The sequence below is a fragment of the Nyctereutes procyonoides genome, unplaced genomic scaffold (assembly GCF_905146905.1).
Source record: "Nyctereutes procyonoides isolate TBG_1078 unplaced genomic scaffold, NYPRO_anot_genome, whole genome shotgun sequence".
NCBI classification, from domain to species: domain Eukaryota; kingdom Metazoa; phylum Chordata; class Mammalia; order Carnivora; family Canidae; genus Nyctereutes; species Nyctereutes procyonoides.
The window spans coordinates 43,702,701-43,729,621 of NW_026575051.1; the positions used below are offsets into that span (position 1 = coordinate 43,702,701).

Below are 26,921 nucleotides of genomic sequence, written 5' to 3' on the forward strand. Positions count from 1 at the left end.
CCCCGAGCCAATCACGGCGGGGGAGGATCCGCTGGCTCCGCCTCGCCTCTTTGCGGAGCATGCGCAGCCCGCGCCTGCGGAACTGCGGATCCAGGCTCTGTGAGGGCTTGGGGCTGTTTCCCTTGAATGACCGGGAAGGGTGAGGCCCCCGCGGTGGCCCGAGGGTTGGGGCCGAGGGTCGTGGGCCATCCGAGCAGTGCGACCTGCAAAGACGCAGCCCCCGCCTCCAGACTGGGGTCTCGGAGGGGGCATTCTTGCGTTCCTGGGAAGCCAGGGTTCCTGGTGGTCCCGGATGGGGGGGACCAACGCCGATGGGCCTCGGACAAGGTGGCCTTTCCCGCATACTCTCCTAAGATCTCCCCAAACGTTGCCTCCGGGAGCCTTCTCGAGCCGCTGCCCGCAGCCCGTCTCCCCGCACCAGCTCGCACTAAGCATTTATGTACCTGTAAGCCCCCACCCCCCCCTTAGGCTGGGCCCCTCCGGGCAGAGGCCAGGTGGACCCAAATCGCCCAGAACTCTCAGGACGCTGTCCCGGACTGATGTGGCTCCCGGGAAAGCCCTAAAGGCCCGCTCGGGAAGGGTCCTTGGAGCTGGGGCCGAGGGACGGCACCTGGCGGAGGCGGCGGGGCCCTCCCGACCTCGGAGCTGAGGGACCCGACCAGCCTCGCGGGACTGCGGGCCTCCCTTGCCCCGGGGCGCCCCCCGCCCACGCCCGAGCCCCGTGCCTTTCCCGGAATTCGGGCTTGCAGAGCATCTGCAGGTGTTTGCCAACCACCTACCACGGAATAATTTGGAGCACCTGTTGAACGTCCAGATTCCAGGATTTAGATGGGAAGCGGGGGTGGGGGTGGGGGTGGGGGTGGGGAGGTAACGGACTGCGAATCTGAAGGTTTTTAACGAGGTATCTTGCGGGGATGTTGTGCATCTTAGACTTGGGGGTTGGGAGATAAAGCGAAGAAAGAGTGTAAACGTCCCGGTTTGTGCCCCTAGCTGTCGGCGCGTAGCGTTCCTGCAAAACGGCTTCCACGGAAAGGGACCTTCGGGAAATTTCTCTGGACATCGCTGAAATTAACAAACCTAGTGGCCCCCGGACCTTTACGGATTTCCTGGCAGGTGGATTTCGAGGCAACATGTCTGCTTCTATGAAAGAATGCCTGCAGCTTCAGCTGCTAGAGATGGAAATGCTGTTTTCTATGTTTCCTAACCAAGGAGAAGTAAAACTTGAAGATGTCAATGTCCTGACGAATATAAAGAGATATTTGGAAGGCACCAGGGAGGCGCTGCCACCCAAAATCGAATTTGTGATTACCCTGCAGATTGAGGAGCCCAAGGTAAGTACCCTGAGTTGTTTTCACTGCTGCTGGGTGCCCAGTTTTTAGTGGAAACACTTGAAATGTGAGCTTTCTGTTCAGGAAGCAAATAGAGACTATTCTAGATCTGTATATCCTTTACTTGTTTGAAAGTGAAATATGTAAAATTGTGGGATGCCCTGTAAACTGTCTTCAAAAAATATCTTGAATTTTACATAAATATGCACATCTTTTTAAACAAAATATGTCTAATGGTTGTAGTAAAAACATCTTGTATTCTCATACTACCATTGTTTTTCTTTTAACCAGTTTTTTTTTTACCATTCCAACTATTGTAGTATGTACTGTCTTGTACATATATCATGATTTTTATAAATCTAAATATTGCCTTTAGCAAAACTGACCTGTAAGGAGTGGATGAATGTTTCTTTGGTGGCACCATAACACAAAGCAGATACAGACAGGAAATCTAAATACTAAAAATGAATTTTCCTTCCTCTTCTGATCCATTGTCTCCACAACATTAGCATGAGTTAACAAGTGGACTAGGCGTTTGAGAACCCCTCTTCTTGTTGATTTCCTGTTCATCTTTCCACTATCATTCCCTCACAGAAGATCTCCTGGTGCCCAGAATGAATTCTATCTCATTGGTTACACATTTCAACAGATCCCTGTGCTTCTTACCATTGAAATGAAGTACCTGGATGTATAACTATTAGTTTAATGTCTGTTTCCTTCACTTTCCTTCACTAGGCTCTAGTCTTCATGAAGAACAGAAATCATGTCTGGCTTCTTCACTTATTTATCCTAGCATGGGGTCCCTGACACATGGTGGGTGTTCAGTAAATACTGGAAGTCATGAATGCCTAAGTGGAGGGAATAATGTCTGTTATGTTCTCAGTATAGTCTCTGGCCCAGAGCTGACACTTAATAGTAGCAATGATTGTTATATTTAAGAATCATGTAGTTGTCACTGATAAAGTAGCTTAGGTGATTTTATGGTACTTAAATCTATTTGATTTTCATTTTAAGGTGAAAATTGATTTGCAAGTAACCATGCCTCACAGCTACCCCTACGCAGCACTGCAGCTGTTTGGACGGTCGTCTGAGCTTGACAGACAGCAGCAGCTACTTCTCAACAAAGGTCTCACTTCCTACATAGGGACTTTCGACCCAGGTGAGCTCTGTGTATGTGCAGCAATCCAGTGGTTACAGGACAATAGCGCCTCCTATTTCCTGAACAGAAAGCTTGTTTACGAACCATCTACCCAAGCAAAGCCAGTCAAGAACACATTCCTCCGAATGTGGATCTACAGTCACCATATATATCAGCAGGACCTAAGAAAAAAGATTTTGGATGTCGGGAAAAGGTTAGATGTGACTGGATTTTGCATGACAGGAAAGCCAGGCATAATCTGTGTGGAGGGCTTCAAAGAGCACTGTGAGGAATTCTGGCACACAATTAGGTATCCCAACTGGAAGCACATTTCCTGTAAGCACGCTGAAAGCGTTGAAACCGAAGGAAATGGGGAGGATCTGCGCCTTTTTGATTCTTTCGAAGAACTACTCCTTGAGGCCCATGGGGACTATGGATTAAGGAATGACTATCACATGAATCTGGGCCAATTCTTAGAATTTCTAAAGAAACACAAAAGTGAGCATGTTTTCCAGATACTTTTTGGTATTGAAAGTAAAAGTTCAGACTCTTAGGAAGCTATTAAGAAGCCGATGCTTCACTAAGTCAGTATTTCTGTCAATAAGACCAAAACAAAAGGGCCAGTGGCTAGGTAGCATCATCTGTGAGACACCTAACTCCAGAATTTTTACCTGGTAATGAAACACAAAGGCCTTTAAACTTTATAACAGTGCAATTGTGATGTTACCTCTCTGTTCTTGTGTTAACTGAAAAGTATTTAATTGTACACTAATAAAAAGTCCATTTAACCAGTGAAGCTGACTTGATTAAAGAGGAGTCCAAATCCATAGTTAATATTAAGCTCTGAACTCATGAATAACATTCCTCTCTTGGATGATATTAGCACATGATGACACACCACATTTTCTTTTTTTCATTATTGGAGAATGAATTCAAAGTCTATTTGAAGTGAGAAGACCACATGTTGACTACATTTCTTACTTTAAAACTCCTATTTATAGTTTTTTTTTTCTTTTAGTAAAACCAGATCCTAACTGTAATGGCAGAGGAATCAGAGCAATGAAATCGCAAGAGTAATGAAGATGACATGTAATGCTATGTGTTCATCTGGCTGTTTCACCAGCTGATTAAAGATACTAGGGATAAGGATACCAGTATTCTTAGTTCTCCCCCAAAGAAGATGCAGTTTCTTGCCTCCAAACTGTTCCACAAGTAGTGCAGACTGTCAGCCTTTGCCTGTGTACCAGGACACATGCCCTGCTTTGTAGGGCAGGAGTGTTGAGGAGGACCACTGTGGATGGCTCTGCTCCATCACCATGGGGGAAAATCAACCTCTGCATTTTGAGAAGTCACTGCTATTTCCTCTGAAAATTCTTGGCTTCAACAGCCTTTGTCAAAAATCAGAGTTTATTTTGATGACAGTGACCCCTATTTAACTAGCACCTGCCACACCTTTTCCTTTTCATTGCCAAGGATCCACTCACCCCAGGAATTTCTACTAGTCTTGCCTGTGTTAGGAGATGTCCTGAGCTGACTCTGCAACTTTCTCTGGTTTCAGTGGTCGCTCTTTAGCCACTACTGCCTTTTCTCAGGGACTGTTTCATTCTCCTACTGAACTCAGGCCCCCCACTGATGCCCTGGTCCCCTCAGGATGCCAAAATTGATGTAACTTGGAGGGGAATGAATGCCTCACTCCCTATGTTGTAATACATTCTCTTAGATGCCAAACATTGCCACATGTGCTGGGGAGCTGACAGGATTTTTCGTGAAATAGTACATTCTGGTGTTTCTTTCTGTCTAGGATACAGACATATGTCCTTGAGCTAGAGCAAGGACATAATGTAACAGCAGACCCTGCACTAAGCTGACTACCTTGACCCTGCAGCCTTGGCATGTGGTCTACTCTGCCCTGCCCCACACTAGTAGATCAGAATGAGTTGCTTTCAAACCAAGGCTCTCATCATGGACTGGCCCTGCCAGATGATCCAACATGCCCATTCGTGTTTTAATCCTAGCCATAGATGTGGCTGGGACCCAAGCAAGGGCCTTATACTTTACCTTAACCTATATGCAAAGGGAAGAAATAGGACTTAAATTGCCAAAGACTCATTTCTCAATCTTTGTCATGACTGGAAACAATACAGTATAGGAGTCAGTATCCTGCATAATCTCCCCAAGACCATCAGTAGCTAGCACTCACAAGTTTTTAGGCCCAAATAGATGTGACTCTTACTTTTTTTTTCCCATATTAGGTGCTATCCACCTAATATGTGCCTAAACCTCTCATTGAGGGTTTTTTCCTATGATTAAATTAGCAGAATTAGTGATGGAAAGATAAAGAAGCTTAACTATAATATGGAATAAAAATTATTTGCATAATTAAATAAATGAATAACTTATGAACTCTTTACTGCTTATGGGGCTATTTCTGGTGGTAATTTTTCAGAATTTATTTTTACATGCTTGGTATTACCATGCAGCAATACTTTTTTTCCTATCAGAAACACTAATAATAGACATTAACTATGGGAATATAGGTCTTAAAAAAATAGACATATATGATAATTCAAAGTTCAGCTTTGTATGTATAGTAGACTGCTAGTTTTCTTTGGCCAGCCTGGTAGGAGCATGGGCCACCTTCCTCCCCTAGCAGCCAGCACCCAGCCCCACACACAGCCAACACTTACTCTGAGGAGCTGCCCCTTTCTCTGTATGGTTTGGGAGAAGTGATCAGAATCAAGTCACCCTCTGGCAGCCTTCTGGAGAGATGGTTTCGAGCTCTTGCTGCTTAAATCCATAGTGCCACCCTCATTAATGACCATTTATTTCTGACCTGAATATTCAGTTGTTCAACACTTCTTTTCAGCTACGTGACATCAGCCCTTTTTTTCTTAAAAGTCAGAAGTCTGAATTGCTTGACATTTAAGAATCAGGATATTGTACACATTCTATTTTTTAAATGGTTATTCAGAAAGAATGCTCTTTATAAATATTGTCCTTTTAAAACTTATTGAATTAAATAAGCCTTTCTTCAAGTATGTTCTGTGCTTCTCATTCCTTACTGGTCTATTATGTGTCAGGCTGAAGGTTGAGGCTAGTTGCGTCATGGACTAAGGAGTGGGTCCAAGTAGCTGATGGACATAATACAAAGGACCTCTAAAACATCCCTATATTAAGTATGTTGCTGGTGAATTTGAACTTCCATCTATGACTTTTACATGCCAACCATCCCTTCAGAGAACTTGCAAAGGCCTGAGGGAGCCTATCTGAGGTCTTCACAGAACAGGACAATTTTCTTTCATTTGCTTTTATCTTATATAGCCCAGTAGTAAATTGAAAGAATAGGTATTTTCTGAAGATGACATGGTTTGCTCAAAAATGCTTGTTTCACACAGAATCCTGATTTGCCTCAAAATTTCACCCATTGTGTGTCCCTCCTAAGTGCTCCATAGTAGAACTACTTTCACTGCAGCCTGGGCCAGCTTGGAGCAGCCTTTTTCTGAGCCCAATTAAAGCTAGCATTTGAATCAACCCAGAAATCAGTTTGAGCAGTGGACACAAATTTCAAAGAAATTGAGGCAACATTGAGGGACCGCCTTAGTCATAGCTGGAACAAAGTACACTATTATTCACTATTCGCTACTAACATCCTAACGTGCATCAGACATTCAACCTACACAAATTTGGCTGAGGCAGCAGACTCTTGTGCTTTCATGAGATCTTAGCAAGTATTTGGAAAATCTAATGATGTCTGTGCTCTGGGTACTATGAACATATCATTATCAATTTATTGGACCAGCGTGATGCCCTATATAGCAGCGAGATGATCAAGGTCTGGTGATAAGAATTATAATCTGTAATATTGTTTATTGATAGCACAAACTGTATCAGTAGCCCTCTACTTAATGGAATATTGGAAAAGCAAAAGTCATTGGCCTAATCACTAGCTACCTATTGATTTGCTCCAAGAAAGAGAACTTGTCTGTCAGCTGCAGTTGGAATCACCAGCTGATCCAAAGATCACATTAAGTCACCCCTGCTTCTTTTAAAGTTTTTGATGGTGGGACTTACTGCTGTTAGTCCCTGCCAGAATAACTCTTATTTTTGTGTGTGATTAGGGATCCAATGTGGTGATAGATGATGAAGAAATTAATTCTGACTCTTCACTGAGAAAATGACTAGATGGTGGAATTGTTCCTGTATACTTAGTCCTAAACATATGCTGAGTCCTATAACCACAGTAATTTTTGAGACCCTAGAAATTTGTATTCGTTCAGAGCTCTGTTACCAAGTGATTTCCAAAAGGACTAGAGGTTTCCTTTCTGCAATGCATTATTATTCTAGTAAATGGAACCTCAAAGGAAGATTTTGGATATTACAGAATTCATCACCTTCAGGGTCTCTCATTCATATCTGAGCAAGGCAATTTGCTGAAGGCCTTCACACTCTATATTGGTGGCTCCAGTCAGGTTTTTCTGCTGTTGTTGTTATACTATCAAATAGGCCCTACATTGGGTTGCCCACCTACTTGGTCCTAAGCCCAGATAATATTTAATGAATAAACACTAGTGTGGTTGTATCAGTTGTATACATTAGCACTCATTTTCTTGGTCAACATCTGTGTTGCCCTAGTTGTTAAATATTCCAACATCATTTCAGGTTATGAGGCCCAAAGATTTCTGTAGGCCAAACTAAGCCAATGACAGTGGACCAGCTTCCTATGATAACAGTTTCCATTGTGTCTCCAGTTGTTAACTGCTGCAAAGGACTGCTATTCAGCCTCTGTCAACCCCAAGATTCTGATGTCTCCATTAAAATAGGGAGCCCATTTAAAATAAATAAAAATAAATAAATAATAAATAAAAAGTAAACAAAATAACCCATTTTTGACCACAGCATTTCCTACAAGTATCCCAGGGTGATTAAAATGTCCTTAATTAAAAAAAAAAAAGTCCTCAATAAACTGCTGATTCCCTCAATACATTAAAAGGAGGGATACCTGGGTGGCTCACTGATTGAACATCTGCCTTTGGCTCAGGTCATGATCTAGGGGCCTGGGATCGAGGGAGCCTGCTTTTCCCTCGGCCTATGTCTCTGCCTCTCTGTGTCTCTCATGAATAAATAAATAAAATCTTTTTAAAAACATTAAAAGGATTATACACCATGAACAAGTGGGATATATTTGAGGGTTGCAAGGAAGGTTCAACATCAGCAGATCAGTCAATGTGATACATCACACTAACAAAATGAAGGAAAAAAAATCATATCTCAACAGATGCAGCATTTGACAAAATTTAATATCCATTTAAAATAAAAACTCTGAACAAAGTTTATGGAGGGCGTAATAAAAGCCACATATGACAAGCCCATGGCAAATATTATACTCAATGGTAAAAAGCTGAAAATTCATCCTCTCAATCAGGAATAAGGCAAAAAATGCCCATTCTTACCGCTATGTTATTCAACATAGTATTGGAAGTCTTAGCCATAGCAATTAAGCAAGAAAAGAAATAAAAGGCATCCAAATTAGAAAGTAGTAAAACTGTCTCTACTTGCAGATGACATGATACTATATACAGAAAACCCTAAAAACTCTACCAAAAATCTTGTCAGAACAAATGAATTCAGGAAAGTTGTAGTATACAAAAATCAGTATGCAAAATATGTTGCATTACCATATACTAATAACAAACTATCATAAAGAAAAATTTAAAAAACAATCCCATTTACAAATGCACCCCAAAAAAACCCCTAGAAATAAATTTAACCAAAGAAATGAAAGATGTGAACACTGAAAACTGTAAGGAATTAAGAAATTGAAAACAACAAAAATAAATGAAAAGAATTAATATTGTTACAATGTCAGTTACTGCCCAAAGCAATCTACGGATTCAATGCAATCCTTATCAAAATTCCAATGGCATTTTTCATAGAAATGGGAAAAATAATCCTAAAATTTGCATAGAGTCACAAAAGAATCCAAATAGTCAAAGCAATCTTGAGAAAAAAAGAAGAAAGCTAGAAGCATCATTTTCCCTGATTTCAAACTACATCACAAAGCCATAATGATCAAATAGTATGGCACTGGCATAAAGACAGACACATAGATCAATGGAATAAAACAGAGAACCCAGGAATAAACCTACATATACAATACTCAATTAATTTACAACAAAGGAGTTAAGAATATACAACAAGGAAAGGACAATCTTTCAATAACTGTTGGAAAAACTAGAAAGCCACATGCAAAAGAATGAAACTCAGTCACTCTCTTACACCAATCACAAAAAACAAATCAAAATGAATTAAAGATTTGAATGAAAAACCTGAAACCATAAAATTCCTAGAAGAAAGCATAGGCATAAGCACCTTGATATCAGTTTTGGTAATGATTTTTTGGATTTGACACCAAAAGCAAAGGCAAAAAAAAAGTAAAAATAAACAACTGAGACTACATAAAAATTAAAAAGCTTCTACCCAAAGAAAGAAACCATCAACAAAATGGAAAGGCAACCTACTGAATGGAGGAAATACTTGCAAATCATATGTTTGGTAAGAGATTAATACCCTAAATATAGAAAGAACTCATACAACTCAAAGAAAAAGAATCCGTAAAATGATGGGCAGAGAATCTGAATAGACATTTTTTCAATGAAGAGTGCAGATGGCCAACAGACACGTGAAAAGATGCTCCACATCAACAATCAAGGAAATGCAAATCAAAGCCACAATAGATATCACATCACACCTGGTAGAATGATGATTATTGAAAAGAAATAACAAATGTTGATAAGGATGTGGAGAAAAGAGAAAACTTGTGCACTGTTGGTGGGAATGTATATTGATACAACCACTATGCAAAACAGTATGGAAATTCCTCAAAAAATTAAAAACAAATACCATGTGATCCAGCAATTCCACTGTTTGGTATTTATCCCAAGAAAATGAAAATGCAAATTTTAAAAGATAGCTGCACATCCATGTTTGTTGCTACATTATTTTCAGTTGCTAAGATATGGCAACAATCTACATGTCCAATAGCAGATGAATGGATAAAGAAAATGTAATTAGTGTGTGTATGTGTGTGTGTATAGTTCAGTCATTAAAAAACAATAAAATCTTGCCATCTGTGACAACATGGATGGGCCTTATGGGCATTATGCTATAGTGAAATAAGTCAGAGAAAGACAAATACTGTGTGATCTCTCTTATATATAGAATCTAAATAAATAAACGGGAATGTTATGTACAGCATGGTGACTATTGTTACCAATACTGTACTGCAAATTTGGAAGTTGCTGAGAGTAAATCTTAACAGTTCTCATCACAAGAAAAAAATTTTGGTGATAGGATATTGACTGGACTTATTGTAGTGATCATTTGCCTTAATATATACAAATACAAAATCATGTTGTATATGTGAAACTAATATAATGTTAATTACACCCCAAGTTTTTAAGAAAATGCGTTTCATGGATGCTGCTACTCCCATCTCCAATGTATTTCTCAAGGCTTTAGTGAAAGGAGCCTCAGTGATAGGTTCTTGGGAGACTTAGGAGATCACCAGGATTAAAATGGTCTGATTGACATGACAAATCCACTCCAACCTTCCTATCATTGAATCTTTTAATTCCTTTACATTATTTCAAGGAAAGTTTGCATTTTCAGTTTCATTTAATGTGGGCCATTATTCAGTCTACATTTCAATCAACTAACTGAACAACAAGTAGAATGACTTTCAGCTGCCTAAAGCAACACACTGAATCCAGAATCTGTGGCAAGTGCACCCCTACCAATCAATTCTATCCAATCCAAAATTGTACTTCTCCTTTCTCAGTACATTTTCACTCAATTTTTGCCAATATAAATAAGCAAAGTCAAGAATTCTTTTGGTGGGAGTCTTCTTCTGGGTCTCCCTTTATAACTGTATCCACCACAGCTCCTCTCTGGAATCTGATAATTAGTGTGTGGAAGAGGAGCAGGAGGTAAACTGAGGGAGCTGATTATAGGATCTTCAAGCAAGGCAGTTAACAAACTAACAGGAAGAGCTCCCATTTTCATTAGCAAGGGAAGATATGTCAATTCTCTGTTTTCCTAGGGGTCGGGAGGTTCTCTGGGACACAGGGCTTTCAGTATTCAAACCTGGATTATTGTACACACTAGCTTAGGATATCACACATCTTCCAAATATCCATACCCACAGATCCCATTCCAAATCAAGGTCCTCCTGTTTCTGATCAATACTCTCAAATACAAGATCTGGTGAAGCTGTGAATGCAGCTCCTGGTGGAATTTGGCAACGAGTAGGATCAAACCTGACCTTGTTCTCAGTGATTTCAACCTGACAGCAAGACAGAAAAGATTCTTTTGGCAAAAACATAGGCATTTTTCTAGTTTTTACACCATGACTTGAGCTGAGGATTTAAGCCTTTGAGCCTCGATGATCTCCTTCTTGATGAACCCATCTCTATAGAACCAACCACCCTCATCCCACAGTCCTGGATTTCCACTCCTTTACACTGTTTGGGAGTGGCAGCCATTTGTCGGCCCAAACTTGCCCATCCTTTGATAGTGCATTCCATCCATTTTTTGCTTCTTGTTTTTGAGGTCCCAAAGATATTTCATTACATTAATTTTATTAACTATATTTTTACTATTTATATTTACTTCTTTAACCCATCCGAAGTCTCCCTTTTTATATGATATAAGGTATGGTTCTAGTTTTAATATTCCCCATGTGGTAGACCAGTTTTCCCAAGCCTTTTATGAAAAGCCCTATTCCTTTCATCTGTTGATTTTCATCTGTTGATTCCTTTCATCTGTTGCTACTTTTGTCATTCACATATTCAAGGGGTCTGTGAGCTTCCAGGACTTTGATGTATATGCAAATATCTGGATTCTGGAGGCTAGTAAACGGTAATGTAAAATGTTTCATTAATATTTTTATATCAATTACGTACTGAAATAATATTCTGGAAGTGTCAGTATTAAATAATACTGACATATTATAATAATGTAATAACATATTATAGTAATAAAGTATTAACATGGATTCTTCCTGTTTCTTCTTTTTATGAGGCCACTAGCAATTATACAGGTGGCTCACTTTCTTTTTCTTTTAGATGATGCTATATTCTAGACTGCACTCAAGCGAAGAGAGACTATGAAGCAAGATTAAACACAGGTTTACAACCCACCTCCTTCACGAATTAGCTCTGTGCACCTGGTAAGTTCCTTCAGAAAATACCTACTTGGTAAAGAACTTATGGGACTGCAGCAAATAATATATACAGAATACGTGATACATAGTAAGCAATCATCCAGTCTTTGCTTTATTCTCTTCCTATAAGGATAAGGAAGTAGCTCATTTATCATAGTATACAGCAAATATGACTACACATTTATTAAATGAAGGTCAAGCTAAAATCAGCTATTAGAATATTTTTAAAATTCATACCCTGTCACATCACTGCCAAAACACAGCATTATCATTTTAAAAGGTGACAATATTTTAAGAGAAAAAGACAATCATAATTTTATTCATTCACTTTTTCTATGTTTTAATAAATCTTTTGCATAGGTAAATACATTTAGTTAGAGCTACAAGACACATGAAACAGACAAGAAATCAGCATTCTGGATCTTTTCAAAGTAACTATATTGAGGAAACTTTTGATTAAATGTTACTTTCAGAAATACCCCCCCAATCCCTTCTATTCACACCTAAATCAATCTGTGTAACTGTCAACCTTTAATAAATCAGTTTATAGTATGGTTTATCTTGAACATCTTCTTATGCTTTTTGAAAGCATTATTTCAAAAACAAAATTCTCCAAATAATTCTACAAATAAATAGCAAATGTTATTGCACCTGAGCTTAAGAATTTAAAATTGTTTCCACTGGTTCAGTTATTAACTTCTAAAGTAAAACTTGAAATAAACATTAACGTCTGGGCTATAACTACTGATGATAACTAGAATATCTCAATACCTGATGTCCAAATAATTTCTGATATTGAGGAATTCGTTACAAAATGTCCTCCAAACTCAGAGGAAAGTGAGTTTGTTGTGATACAGGGAGCTCCTCATTACCTGAGCTAATCAAGGAAACACGAGGGCAGGTCACTCATGTGGGAACCCAGCTTATCTGGGAACCATACTCTCGCTCCTGACTCTGGAGATCTCTGTTCTAACAGATAGGTTCCACTGGCAGCCCTTTCTCAAAGAGATGATCTGCTCTCTCTCAGCTCTTCCCACGGCTTGGACTATGCTAAACTAAGGGTACCAACCTCAGGACAAAACCACAGTCTACAAATGCCTGGCAGCAATAATGTAGAGGACAGGGCATTCAGTCAGGGGCAAAAAAGGGGTTTGGGAAGGGATATATGACTGAGGACCAAAGTGATAAGTCACAATGGTGAAAGAATATTAAAATCTAAGGCTGCACAAGGCACTGTAAACAGCAATGATCTTTATTAGAAATGTTAGAGTTCAGTTGCACTAAAAGAGCTAATATAATCTAGGATTGAAATAAAAATACCTGAGAAGTTATTTTTCTCTAGGCAACAAAGTAAGTGTTGTTTCTGTTTTTAGCGAAAGTTCATCGATGCCTTAATTCATTTGTCTTCATAAAAAAAGAGTAGATTTTTAACAAAATGTTCAACAAAAGAATTATGGATCTTAATGCTGAGTATATCAATTTACTACTACTCATCAATTTACTACTCAATAATGGTCTTTCCATTAGTTACCTATATAAAAATGGTGTGTTTCTCAGCAGGTACAACAGCTTTTAAAGAGAACTTAGGCAAAATAAAAGAGAAATCACAAATATCAAGAAAGTAAATGAAGCAAAATTGTCTAGTGTCATGTTCATCCTAAAGTATATTAATATTCTTCCATGGATTTTCATTATTAAAGTAAAATTCTTAGTCTAATGAATTATTACAAAAGATTCCAATCTTTAAAAATGATGAAAGACTTTAAGATCTCATTAATGGAATTAGAAATGTCAGTTCTTATGCTACTGGTCAAGTTTGGTCTGTATTTTCTGGGCCTCTTCAGGCCAAGAATAACAATCAGGTAGGATCTGGTCATAATCAGTATCATACATCTGAGAGCAGACAAATGCCTCCTTGTTTGGGGGTTCAGGATAAACTGTGGCTGTCTTTTCTTGGTAAGCATCTTTCACAATCTAGGAATAAAAAAAGAATATTGATTAACAAATAGAGTTGATGGTAAGTACATGTCAGTTTTTATCTGTTTTGAAAAATTAATTTATGTCACCTGTTTAAAAAAAGAGGTTAGATTATGATAAAAGCACACATACAAAAAGAAGGTTTAAAATGAAAATGCAACTTTAAATCATATAGCTGGAGGAGAACATGATGTCAACAATGGAAAGTGAGAATAGAAATGTATTATATGTGATCATAACAGGATTTAGCAGATAATCCAGCGGTAAAGGTCTTGACATGACCAGAATGATAATTAACTTGAACTAAATACCTTAATATTCCTGCTAAGTCTGAACTCAGTGTGCAGCTTCAACAGTCCCTATGCTGACCACAGCCTCTTACAAAATGTCCTTATTTATCCCTGCTCACCTAATCAGCTGGACTCTGTCCTCAGTTTCAATGCTCCTCGCCAGTATTACAGGATCTCCCCTCCCTGTCTCCCTGTCAAACTCACCATCTTAGCCCCCAGCCTGAGGGGGGGGGACCCCAGTGCTGGCTTTCTTCCTTCATGGCTCCCTCCTGCGATGTCATACTTTTCCTAACCCTACCTGGGTCACACATTATGCTTTTATCCTTTTCTTTGACAAACAAAAATCTTTCTCTCCTAGTTACCACAGGCAGTTGCGAACCTTCCTCCGTCACATCTGCATTTGACTCTCTCTGCTATACTGAGAACATCCCAGCTAATCAGAGAAAACAATCTCAATTTCCCCTTCCATCAAATCAAACTATCTCCTCTGTATCTTTAAACATTCTCTCTTTCCTTACTTTCTTTGAAAAGAATGGATTCTTCCTCTTGTCAAGATTAATCAGTCTATACATGTTCTTTAACTCACTCCAGTTGTAAAAAAGGCAATCACTGGCAGCTATTTATGTAATAGAGTTATTTGGATAAGTCTGATTTTGAAGACTATTGAAATGATCAAGTATCTTTTCTCAATGAAAAATTATGCATTTATGAAAAAATATGGTTCCAAAGACTGACGTTTTATGGAGAAATGTTTATGAAAAACATGAATTAGATGTATACATCCATGATTATGAAGATGTTAGCAAAGCAAGCAAGCAAATGAACAAAGACTGGAGGTGAATATACCAAAATGGTAAAACTGCTTATGTTAGAAAAATACAGTAGCAGGTAATTTCTTCTCTTTTTCCCAAAGTATCTATAATGTGGTATTATTACTTTTTTTTAATTTTTTTATTTATTTATGATAGTCACAGAGAGAGAGAGAGAGAGAGGCAGAGACACAGGCAGAGGGAGAAGCAGGCTCCATGCACCGGGAGCCCGATGTGGGATTCGATCCCGGGTCTCCAGGATCGCGCCCTGGGCCAAAGGCAGGCGTCAAACCACTGCACCACCCAGGGATCCCGTATTATTACTTTTTAACAGCTTTTTTGAGGTATAATTCATTGACTACAAAATCCCAACATATTAAGTACACAATTATTTTTGTAAATTCACAGAGTTGTGCAACTGTTAGCACATCCAGTTTCAGAACATCTCCATCAACCCAGAGAACTCTTATGCTTTCTGCAATGGCTATATTTTATAATAAAATACATTGTTTTATTACTGACATAGACCTCTGGAAGTTTACTCCTCTTTCTGCTCCTAGGACACACTGTATCAATGATCCCCTCTCTCCCTGAGGTCTTTACTCTGTCCTTGTCAATGCCAGACTCTGCAAGAGCAACTTGTATTGGTTGCTTTCCTAATTCTCCCTAGATACAACTTCTGTGCTATGGAAACTTTTGTAAAAGGTTCTGGTCACTTTTAGGTACTAAAAGTCCATCTGTTTCTCACTACCCCAGCTGCGTTAATCAAAACTTCCACTCCCATCCTGACACTGTATCTTGTCTAGTTTCTGACATGGGTTTGGTTCTGAGTCTCTTCTTAAAATGCTGACTTCTCCTCTTCCTGGCTTCTTGCCTCTGTCTTCTGGACAAAATAACAAACCATGTTCTATCCTTGGTTCTCACTTGTCAATACTTGCTGTCTTAGTAGCCTCAACCACTCCTGGCGCCTCCCCCGTTACCACCGGGAATACAGCCTACATCTTTGTATCTGGCGCCTCTTTAAATTTCAGTCATTTCCACCGACTTGCTGAAACTGTATGGATTGTACATGAATGTCCTCTGAAAGCTCATACTTTCAGTCCACTTAGACCATCTTCCTCCCTTCACTTCTTTGTCTTGACTTGATATTCTGCATTCTGTGCCTTCCCATTACTCTAGGTGTAATATCTGAGTCTTTCTAAACTTCTCTGAGATTCCTTGCTTTTATTCTTTCTCCTCTAATCATAAGCTAACACCTTCTCATTTAAATCTTCAAATTGGGGATGCCTGGGTGGCTCAGTGGTTCAGCATCTGCCTTCGGCTCAGAGCGTGATTCCAGGGTCCCAGGATTGAGTACCACATCAGGCTCCCCCGCAGGGAGCCTGCCTATGTGTCTGCCTCTCTCTCTGTATCTCTCATGAATAAATAAAATCTTTTTAAAAATCTTCAAATTAAACTTAACATGATAATGTGCTGATCAGTGTATTAATAATCCAAACTTGGTAAAAACTAGGATATAAAAATAGTAGAATGTAGGATACTCATTTATGGATAGGTAACCAAGCAGACCATCTAGTTTTTTGAAGTTTTACGTGGTTTCTGAAGCATGTGCCCTCAATCAACAAGGCAAATAGTGACGTGTGAGTCCTAAATATCGTATTGCTTTGCTAAATTTGCTAATGGCTTTGATTTTCAACCAACAGTAATTCTGCCCCTGAGGGGACCCTTGGCAATGTCTGGAGACATTTTTGGTCATTACAATTGGGCAGGGGCTGTGGCAGCCCGTGGGTAGAGGCCAGGTACGCTAAGTATTCCATAGTGCCCAGGATAAGCCTCACAACAAAGAGTTATTCAGCCAGTATGTGCATAGTGCTGAGGTTGAGAGACCCTCATTTAAAGAAAACATATAAACATAACCATTATGGGCTGACCTATGTCACCAAAAATTCATTTGTATTAATCCCCACTACTCCAGAGTGTGATATTTGGAGATAGGGCCTTTAAAAAGGGCAATTACGTTAAACTGAGGCTGTCTGGGGGTCCCTAACCCAAACTGACTAGTGTTCTTACAGGAAGGGTAAATTGGGACAAACCAAGAGAACCAAGGATGTTTGTACACAAAGAAAAGACCACAGAAGAACACAGTGGAAAGGCAGTCATCTACAAGCCAAGGAGAGAGCCCTTGAACAAAATCAGGCCTCTACTGTCTTAATCTTAGATTTCTAGCCCCCAGAACTGTGAGAAAATAAATTTCTGTTGTTTGAGCCACCAGGTCTGTGGTATTTTGTTATGGCAACCCTAGTAAGCTAATACGATTATACTGCAAAAAAGTCAATTTCCCACTCCTCTTAATGAAAATTTCTGTGAAAAAAAAAAAAAGAAAGAAAATTTCTGTGAGTTTAGGTTCTTCTGGATTAATTGTTTCAAGAGCTCATCTGTCAGCCCAACAGTTCTGAGTTGCTTGCCCTCATTGTTTTTACCCTCTGCCTGGTGTTATCAGTTATGATCTTTAAGATGCCACGCATCCAGCAACATGGTTAAGATGGGTGATTCAAGGTCTAAACATTAATCTACCATATCTGCAGCATTTTGGTGACCATTGCCAAGTGTGATATGGAGAACAATAAGTAAAAACAAAAAACAAAAACCAGAAAAAAACAAAAACGTGAAGCTGGGGAAATTAACCGAAATGAAACCCTGCTAACTTTTTTAGATTATGGAAAAGAATGATGGAGAAACTAATGATTCATCCCAATTCTTCAATTCCTAGGTAGGAAATGCAGTTCCTAAGCTCTGCTGAGGTACTGTGGCTCATTTCTCTAACTTCCAACAAAATAAGTTGATACAGATATGCATTTCAAGGGAGTTGATTAGTAGTACCTAAAAATGCCTATTTAGGAACAGAAAGAAGGAAAAATAATGAGACTTAAACACAAGTGGTTTTACCTTTGCTGCAATTTTCAGAGAAACATCTCTAATGGTGTCCAAAGGAGGATAAAGCCGGCCCTCTTCCAAGTGTTTATCTGATACTTGCTGGGCTATAATCTTTCAAAAAAAAGAAAGACAAAAATGTTTTTATTTCATACCACAAAACATTTCCTTCCCCTTGTCAATGGGAAACCTGAGTCCACAGACACTTGGGGATTGGTGGGATCACACCATTACTAAAGTTGGGAAAAGAATCTTCATTGTCCAACTCTCTAGTTCCTTTTCTACTATGCCATGAAACTGGAAGCTTTTCCCTTCTGATATACTAGTGGAATAGGAGAGAGAGGAGCAAGGAAGGCAGAGGAGAATGATGCAAGTGATAGTACAGGAGGAAAGGGACTCAGGGCTGATCACACTACTTCTCCCAGATCACATATTCTGGCACAACAGGTAGAGCAGGAGGCTGAGAAAGCCATTTCGGAGTCACATTGCAAGCAGGATTTCAATTTACCCAGATTCTGGATTATCTGAATCACCTAACTGGCCCTGGCATTTGGTATCTCCAAGCCCTTCTGTATTTCTAAATCAAATGGCATACACTGAAAAATTTGCTAAATGTTATCTCTGTCTCTCTGTCTCTCTCTCTCTCTCTCTCTCTCTCTCTCTCACACACACACACACACACACACAATAATAGAGAAAACAGGAAAGGACTTTTGGTAGTAATGGATATATTTATGGCATATATTTTAGTGATCGTTTCACAGGTATATATTTATCTCCAAACTCATCAAGTTGTATAATTAAATATGTACAGCTTTTTGTATGTCAATCATACTTCAATAAAACGTATTTTTTAATGAGACAGACTGACATTATATGCCTCCTGATGTGGTGCACCGAGAAGAGTGCAATTATTAGGCATTTAGTACTCCTAACAAAACCACATACCTTGAATTCAATCATGAGGAAACAATCAGATAAACCCAAAGTGAGGAACATTGTAAAAAACAACTGGCCTGTATGCTCCAAAATGTCAGCACCATAAAGGAAAGACTGAAATATTCTTGCAGATTAAAGGATTAGTCTAGGGGTTATAAAGGCCTTTTTTTATGGATAATTGGAAAAATCTGAATTTGGACTATGCATTAGATAAAAATATTATATCAGTGTTAAAGTTCCTGAATTGAAAATGGAACAGAAAAAAAAAAAAAAGAAAATGGAACAGAGATCACATTAAAAAAATGTCCTGAAATATCTAGAGGTAAAGGGACATAATATTGTAAGTTGCTCTTGAACAGTTCACAATAAAGTTCTATATGCTAAGCTATTTGCTAAACTTCCTGGACCAGAGGTAGACTCAGCAACTTTGAAGTTCCCTTCAGCTCTAAGACTTTGATTAGGTATTCAGTGTGGCAAATCTAAACCACTGGGTTATGATTTAATGGAGCTGAGGATGCAGAGAGGAAGTAGAAAAATCTTCCTCTTTTGAACACTTTGAATAACCACCCGCTTATTTCTCAGTATCTCGTAATATCTCTTAGATTTTTTAAATCATGAAATTATTTCTGCAATTGTTTTACTCCATCAGCAAATATGAAAGACACTGAGCGCCACATCAAGAGAGGTTAAAAAAACAGCTCCTGCCTTTGAGAGAGTTGTAAGTTAGTAATGGAGAAAAGAGAATGCTGGAGGGGAGGACAGTCTTAGCTATAGGTGACATGTAGAGTATTAGGAAATCCAGAGGAATAGTGGAGGGACCTGGAGTATGGGACAAGTTAGACAAACAGGGAAGGCATGGGCACTCCAGAAAGTAGATTCAGACCAATGGCAGAGATGTAGGGGCTGGACTCAGTGAGCCAAAGTGTCCTGATCTTGGGAAGCTGAGGGGTGGTCTGCATAGGGAATAAGGATTGGGGCACCATCAATGCAAATTAAGTTCTGGTGGATGACTGAAGACTTCTCAGGCAGGGTATTCAGGCAAGGGTTTGGAGTGGAGGAGAGCAAGATGAAGTTACTAGTATAACTGCTATGTGATTATTACATTGCATATTATGCAAAATATAGTGTAAAATTATATTAATAGAAAGTCGATCACAAGGAATTTTATAATGACATTGCTTAACTCATTTATTTCTTGCCTTTGTAATGGGATGCTGAGTAAAACTTTTCCTTTGCCCCAGAATTGGTGATCAGAGCCCCCCCCCAGCACAAACAGACAGAACTGTTTTTACAAACAGAATATATATATATATATTTTTAATTTTTATTTATTTATGATAGTCACATAGAATGAGAGAGAGAGGCAGAGACACAGGCAGAGGGAGAAGCAGGCTCCATGCACCGGGAGCCCGACGTGGGATTTGATCCCGGGTCTCCAGGATCGCGCCCTGGGCCAAAGGCAGGCGCCAAACCACTGCGCCACCCAGGGATCCCCACAGAATATATTTTAATGAAACCATCCAATAAGTGAGGACTACCATCTCCCTCAGAACTGAAGAGGTGGTGGAATCAGCCCTGCAACCCCCATAAACACAGCCACTCCCCTTCCCAGAAGGCTGAGATCAGGAGAATCAGGGAGAGTCACTAGAACCATGATTTGGCCTAGTGGATAATGCAGTGGCTTGTCCTTCCTCTTTTTATTGCATGCTGTCTCTGCTTGAAAGCTTCAGGTGCCCTCAAGAAGGAGAGACTGGCGTTCTATTCCCCACTTAGCCTGAGCAATTATAGACGTTTATATAAGTAGAGGTGAACTGAATGAGAGTGGGGGAGAATGAGACAGAAAGGGGGGATTGCTGCAGATCAGTCTGTACCCCTCGGAAGGCATCAGCTTCCAAAGTTGAGTGACCACTGCAGAGGATGATCCAACAGGCTGGGTAAGCTGAGGAAGAGGAGGGAGGCTGAGCTGGAGCCATATGTCTCACATCCTGCCCAAGAGGTTCCCAAGAGTCCTTTAAGCTCTTGTACACATGCCCCATGAGAAAGCCAGATTTTTGCCCTGGCCTCATACGGTTTAATGGCCTAAAAAAGTGGAGAGTTAGTTAATAAAACACATTTGCCCTTTTCTATACACATGTGAGGAAATAGGCCTTAATGAGGCAGGGAGAGGTTTTTCAGAGCCGAACCAGTTTCCCCAAACCACTCATGGTGCTGGTATGAGAGGTTGGGGTGGGGGGCAGTAAAAGAGAAGATGACTCGCTGCCAGCTGTTGCTGCAGGCCTCTTGCACTGAAGGGAAAAGATATCTGAATTGTATACAAATTCTGAACTAGAGAGTTGTTTAATAATTGTTCACTGATGTATCCCTAGCATCCAGAATAATGCCTAGTATATAGTAGGTACTTAATTAATACTCGTTACAAGAATGAGTAGAAACAGAATTAAAAATTACTTGAGATGCCATTAAGAGAAAGAAAAGAGGGACCTTATGGGGAATTATTTCAAACAATGACTGAGCCAAAATAAAACCATTTTATGTTGACTGAATGAATTGGGCTGCTTACAAAATCTTGTTACTCCTTGTACTGCAAAGATTTTTTTTAGCACATTTAAATCAGTTGACATTTCTTAGATGTTAAAGCAAACAGTTGTATGGAGAGGCAGTATTATTATTTAACTGGATAGAGAAAAAATAAGCACAATCATGAAAGGATGTAATAGCACAGTGGTTGAAAGCTCAGGCTCTGATGTGAGGTAGGTCCGTATTCAAAGTGTAACTGCAATAATTAGTATTTGCTTGAATTCAGGCAAATTAATTAACCTTTGTAAGCCTAGTTTTCTCTTTGGTGACAGAAGACTAATAATAATTCCAAATTCATGGGATTAAATGATATAAACACCAGTAAGGAGTTTACCACATTGTCTGGGAAAGTAAGCATTCGATAAATCTTAGCTATTTTACTTTTCAAAGAACAGATGGCAACCAGCATGGCAGAATGGAAATAAAATAGCTTTAGGGGTCAGATCTTGTTCTACAACATATTAGCTTATTAGCTTTTTGACTTGAAGGAAACTTATATAACCAACCAATTGCAAATTATTTCTATGAGATAATATGTATACCTCTCCTCTCACCATTGGCATATGGCTGGTATCCAACATCATTGTTTTTTCTCTAGAACGTTACACAGTATCATTTAAGGGAGATCTGGGACAGTTAGAAAGACTGCTGAGTAAAGAAAAATCAGTCTGAATCTTTGCTTTCCATGTATGCCTGTCAGATAGACAGGGAGCCAAGAAACTGTAGAATAGCTTCAAGTAGCAAACAGGTAACAACAGGGAGCCTTACTGCTAGGAACCAAATCACTAAAATGGAATGGAGGAGTGTCCTAGGGGAAAAGGAGAGAGTATAAAAGAGTCTTGGTGTCATTCTCACCTAGTAGATCATTCACTCAAAAATGATTTGCTGCTCATGATTTGCCATTGGTGTCAAACTACGTTGTGTCCACTTTCAAATGACCTCTCTTCATTTCATTTTGGCAATGTTACAACAGCTGGTTTTTCAATTATCCAGTGATTTAAATCAATCAGTTTCCTCCAGATGCTGTTGTCAGTGGTGATCATCTTGTGTTCCAGACAGACATTAGAAAGGGGTGGGGTGAGGCAGGTGAGAGGACGTGAAGCAGGTGACTCAGGCAGAACAGTGTAGGGATAGGAGGCCAAGGCTTGCCTCTTAGATGTGGACAAGAGATGAGGGGTTTATTTCCAGGCAGCTGTACAGACAATGAAGAGCCACGAGGCTGATCCAGCGGAGCACTAAGTGCTCCTATCTGAGGTCCAGAAGGCTGCCAAAGTACCAGGAAAGCTAGAAATCTCTTTGTTATATAAAAATGCCCAGGGAATCTTCAGGATTGATGCTTATCCATGAGATTTCTAGTTCCAAAAGAGACTCAACTATTTAAGTAAATAATCCTTAATTATTAAATTTTGGGTTGCCAAACAAAAAATTCACCTAGATCTCCTACATGTAACTTTTGTTAACTACAAAATATAATCTAGTAAGGACTTCCTTCTTTGGTCCCCCTAGCAGTGAGCAGCTGTGATACTGTATTTATTCTTCTTTATAAGATAAATGCCTAGTTCTATTTAGCTCAATTCAGTAAATATTTACAAAGTTTCTTTATGGGCTTTAGCATTGTGCTAGGTGCTAATGGAGTTCTGAAAGAAGTATATGAAAGACTCTGTCTTTAAAGAAGATAATCTACAATTTAATTGTAAGGCAACACTTAACTGTTTGAAACATAAAGCTCTCAAGAGCATAATAAGAAAGTAGAAAGTAGTTTAAGTAGAAATTAAACTAAATGTCAAGGTGTTTGATAAAGACAGTCATGGCTAAAGACAAAGATCAAGATGAGCCACGGTAGTCACAAAAGGAGTTAGGCAGTGACCAGAAGGATAGGCTTAGCCAGGTGGAAAATAGTTCTGAGTTTTCCAAGCAGGATAACAGAGCAGTTATGCAGGTCTATGTGTGTACCATGTTTTTGAAGCTTTGAGATTAGGGAGAATGAAAGAACGTCAGGTTTCTAACCTTTAGAGTCTTCTTAGAAAGGGATGTCACTAATAGCAATGCAAATATTGAGGGTAAGGGAAGATGAGAAGTAAAGTTTTATAAATCTTGAGTTTAAGGAAACTCAGGCATTAAGCAGACATTAAGGAAGCAGGCATTTCTGTGGAAATATAGATCAGACATAAGAAAAGATGAGACCAGAGATACATAGATTTGGCCACTTAGAATTAAGATAATGGAAACTAGAGAATGGAGGAGATCCCCAAATTCCCCAGATTCATAAGAAAAAGGGAAGAAAAAAGGACAAAATAAAAAGGATGCTAGAAAAAAAAGCTCTTAGTTAAAAGGGATTTGAAAAGAAGACAAAGAAAACAATGAGGTGGTATAAATAACAGGAATGTTGTGCCGAAGCCTGAGAGAAAAACAGGGGAAAGGTCAAAAGATTTAGCTGGAGAGATCACTAGCTATGATAAGAATAAGACTATTGACATTACATTTTATTTCTTTTTTTCATAGTTTTTTGGTAGTGATTATTACTACTTTGCCTAGAAAGTAAATGAAAGGGTTTTTTTTCATGAACCTTGTCACTAGATGGTGCTGGAGTTATTCAGGAAAGCAAACACGGGCTACAATGAGTAAAAGATCTCCCCCGTCCCCCACCGCTTTGATGTGTCTATTATATAGAACAATGATTACATTTTCCTTAATGTATAAACAGCTTTGAAAAGCTCTCCTAGTAATTAAACACCTATTTATGTTTAACAAGATTTTTTTTCAAAGCTCGAAGGACACCTGGCTGGCTCAGCCAGTTAAGCATCTGCCTTCCACTCAGGTGATGATCCTGGGGTCCTGGGATAGAGTCCCACATTGGGCTCCCTGCTCAGTGGGGAGCCAGCTTCTCCCTCTTCCACTATGGCTCCCCCGGCTGTGGCTCTCTTTCTCTGTGTCAAATAAATAAAATCTATATTTTAAGAAAAGGAAACTGAGACATCAGCTGTCATACTTTTACTGCAGTGAAGAGAAAGAAAGGAGCAAAACATTATAGCCTTCAGACTTCAGAATATTCTGTACTCACAGAATGATGCCAGGTTCTAAGCACTGATATTATAATCCTTAGATCAAATCAATAGCATAAGACTCTTTATCTGTATTTTTAGAGTTCCCCTTCACAACAGAAAGAATAGCATGTTTGCAAGATGAAAATATTTGAATTTTAATAAATTTTTATTTAGCTCAGTTTAGTTATAATGTTGGACAGTGGTTTAACTTTAGAAGAGATTCATTCAAATTTCTCATGAATTGGATCCTGTTCAAACATGCTATCAACCAGATGAACATTCTGATTGTCAAAAGCTCATGATTTTATAAATATGTGCCTGATATTGTATCATCCCCCTGAAGTTTGAGGGTTAAGGGGAAGTGAAGGGAAGCTGAAGTTTATGGTACCTCTTGCACCATAAGTAATAAAGTACTTTGTTTCTGACCTAAGAGTTTTGTGTCTTTTGCCAGCACCTATGAAACCATGGCAGGCTAACTTGTTGGCTTGCAAGAAGGGTAAACTTCAGATCCTTCAGTTCTTAAGAGTTCTTACCGATCCCTCATGAGTCTGTTTTGTGATGTTCTGAGGATCCTTCCTGAAGGCCCACACTCAAACCTACATCTGTGCTTTTAATAACTTTATAAACATTAATTCCTTGTTTTAATTTTCTTTCCACTTGAAATATTAGAGTAGTTTCTATTTTCTGCCCTGAATCCTTAATGATAAGTACTTTCTAACTATGCCAAATGACTTTTATTTTAAACCTTCAAAATGCTGTTATTAAGGAAGGACTGGAGAAATACTTACCACTTCATTATGATTTGCAACAGTATTTTTGTGTCACTACTGTCACAGAATTCGATTGGAAGTGTGAAGACAAAAAAAGCTTCCTTGTAAGAGATCAGAAGTTTTCTACTGGCTACTGATGAGCAGTCTTTTATTTAGTGACTCAATATGAACCCACTACCCACCCCTTACTGTCCACTAGGAGAGTTTCTTTCCTTTTGACTTTGTATCTTATAGGGAACGAGCTGAGATTTTATATAAAGAGATCATTAAACAACCAACACTGAGCTCACTTGGAGTTTTATAGCCTTGGTGAACACAGAGTATTTTACAATACCTCAGCAGTTGTGAGAAAAATGTTATCTGTGATATGTCTCAATCCACATGCCACGACACCAAGAGCGACTCCAGGAAACACATAGGAATTGTTTCCTTGGCCAGGATATAGGGTCCGTCCATTTGGAAGGGTGACCGGATCAAAAGGACTGCCACTGGCAAAAATCGCACGCCCCTACAACACAGACATGTGGCTACCTTTAAAAAGAAGCATGATATTTTCAAACAAATGTATCATAGCAGAACTACCCCATAGTTACAGTACTGAGTGTTTAGAGAGAAGGCTAATTTTTGTTTACTCTCTAATAAGTCTGGGCAAGTTTTTATGATGTTGGCAATAAGTTCTGAGGTGGATGATTACTGTTGTTCTCTGCCTCACTCTCCTTAGAGATGTGTGCAAAGCACAGGATGCCCCAACATCACCACTCTCTTCTCTGCAATGGTCCAACCAATAAGCCTACTAACCATTTCTATAGGGGCTTCAGATTATACACTTCTAAACATTAAAAAAATGAGAGATTAACATTACAGCATTGGAAAGTATGACATTTTAGGTTAGAGTTTAGGGATCTACACATTTCAACATAATCACTGGGACAAATTTTATGTATTTCCATATTGTGGAGAATTATATAGAAAATCACGTAGAAACAAACTCAATAGTACAAATGGGATTAGCAAATTAAGAGTAAAGTTAAATTATCAATAATTGTCAAAAATTGTCATTTTTTCATATTTTGTTACACTGTTTTTGAGAAATCTCACATATTGCATGCCTTAGATGGCAGTGACTTAGGGCCTACTAGGTGCTGCAAATTCATACTGCTAATCAAAAAGGAAGAGGGGCACCTAGGTGGCTAGTAGGTTAAATGCCTGACTCCTGATTTCAGCTCAGCTCATGATCTCACAGTTGTGAGATTGAGCCCCACTATGGGCTCCACACTGTGTATGGAGTCACGGAGTCTGCTTGGGATTCTCTCTCTCCGTCTCCCTCTGCCCCTCCACTCTTTCTCAAAAAAAAAAAAAAAAAAAAAAGGTTGGGGGAGAATCTTTCTGATCTGTGAAAATGAGGGTGGAAATGTAGCTGAGAACAGTCAGGCTTCTAAAATAGTTATAGGAAACCCTTGACAAATAAAGCGTCACAATCTAAGAAATTCATTTGAAAAAAGCAACATTTAAATAATGACAGTTTTTGCTGTAACTTTCCATCCCTACTTAGGATCTAAATTCATTATAATATTAATAATATTAACTTAATATTCATTTTTAACAAAGGTCGTAATATATTTTTGTATACAGGTAAAGTTGTATAATGATTCAACCTTCATCAGGGTATAAAAAGATGAAAACAGGTAAGAAAGAAAATAGAAATTTTCATCTAGATGTCTATAGGACACATGTTTTATAGAACATTACATTTTGTTTTCAGACAAGTCTGATAACTTCATCTGTTTAGCAGATAAAATATTTTATTATAAGGAACTTTCTAATGTAATTTTATTATTTGAAATATATATATATCTTCAAAAAATTATAGCTGAGGAAAAGACCTAAAAAACTATATA

The 26,921-nt window shown here is 38.9% G+C and overlaps 2 protein-coding genes across 4 annotated transcripts in view; one reads left to right on the forward strand and one right to left on the reverse strand.

Annotated features, from left to right (window-relative positions):
• The first annotated feature begins 76 nt into the window (after positions 1 to 76).
• On the forward strand, positions 77 to 3,478 carry RWDD2A (RWD domain containing 2A). 3 transcript variants are annotated; one of them, XM_055330796.1, is made up of 3 exons: positions 77 to 139; positions 991 to 1,331; positions 2,343 to 3,478. In XM_055330796.1, the coding sequence occupies exons 2-3, from the start codon at positions 1,131 to 1,133 to the stop codon at positions 3,018 to 3,020; spliced, it is 879 nt and encodes a 292-aa protein (XP_055186771.1). In that variant the 5' UTR covers positions 77 to 139; positions 991 to 1,130; the 3' UTR covers positions 3,021 to 3,478. The 3 variants fall into 3 exon arrangements, with proteins under 3 accessions (XP_055186771.1, XP_055186770.1, XP_055186772.1); XM_055330795.1 differs by having other exon boundaries at positions 91 to 445; XM_055330797.1 differs by having other exon boundaries at positions 91 to 327.
• Positions 3,479 to 11,768: 8,290 nt separating this feature from the next.
• Positions 11,769 to 26,921, reverse strand: part of ME1 (malic enzyme 1) — a 198,788-nt gene continuing 183,635 nt past the window's right edge. Inside the window, exons 12-14 of the mRNA XM_055330798.1 lie at positions 25,358 to 25,531; positions 17,709 to 17,807; positions 11,769 to 13,660 (exon numbers count right to left, since the gene is read on the reverse strand). Coding sequence (XP_055186773.1) covers positions 13,490 to 13,660; positions 17,709 to 17,807; positions 25,358 to 25,531 — 444 coding nt within the window. The 3' untranslated portion in view covers positions 11,769 to 13,489. The remainder of the gene's footprint in view (positions 13,661 to 17,708; positions 17,808 to 25,357; positions 25,532 to 26,921) is intronic.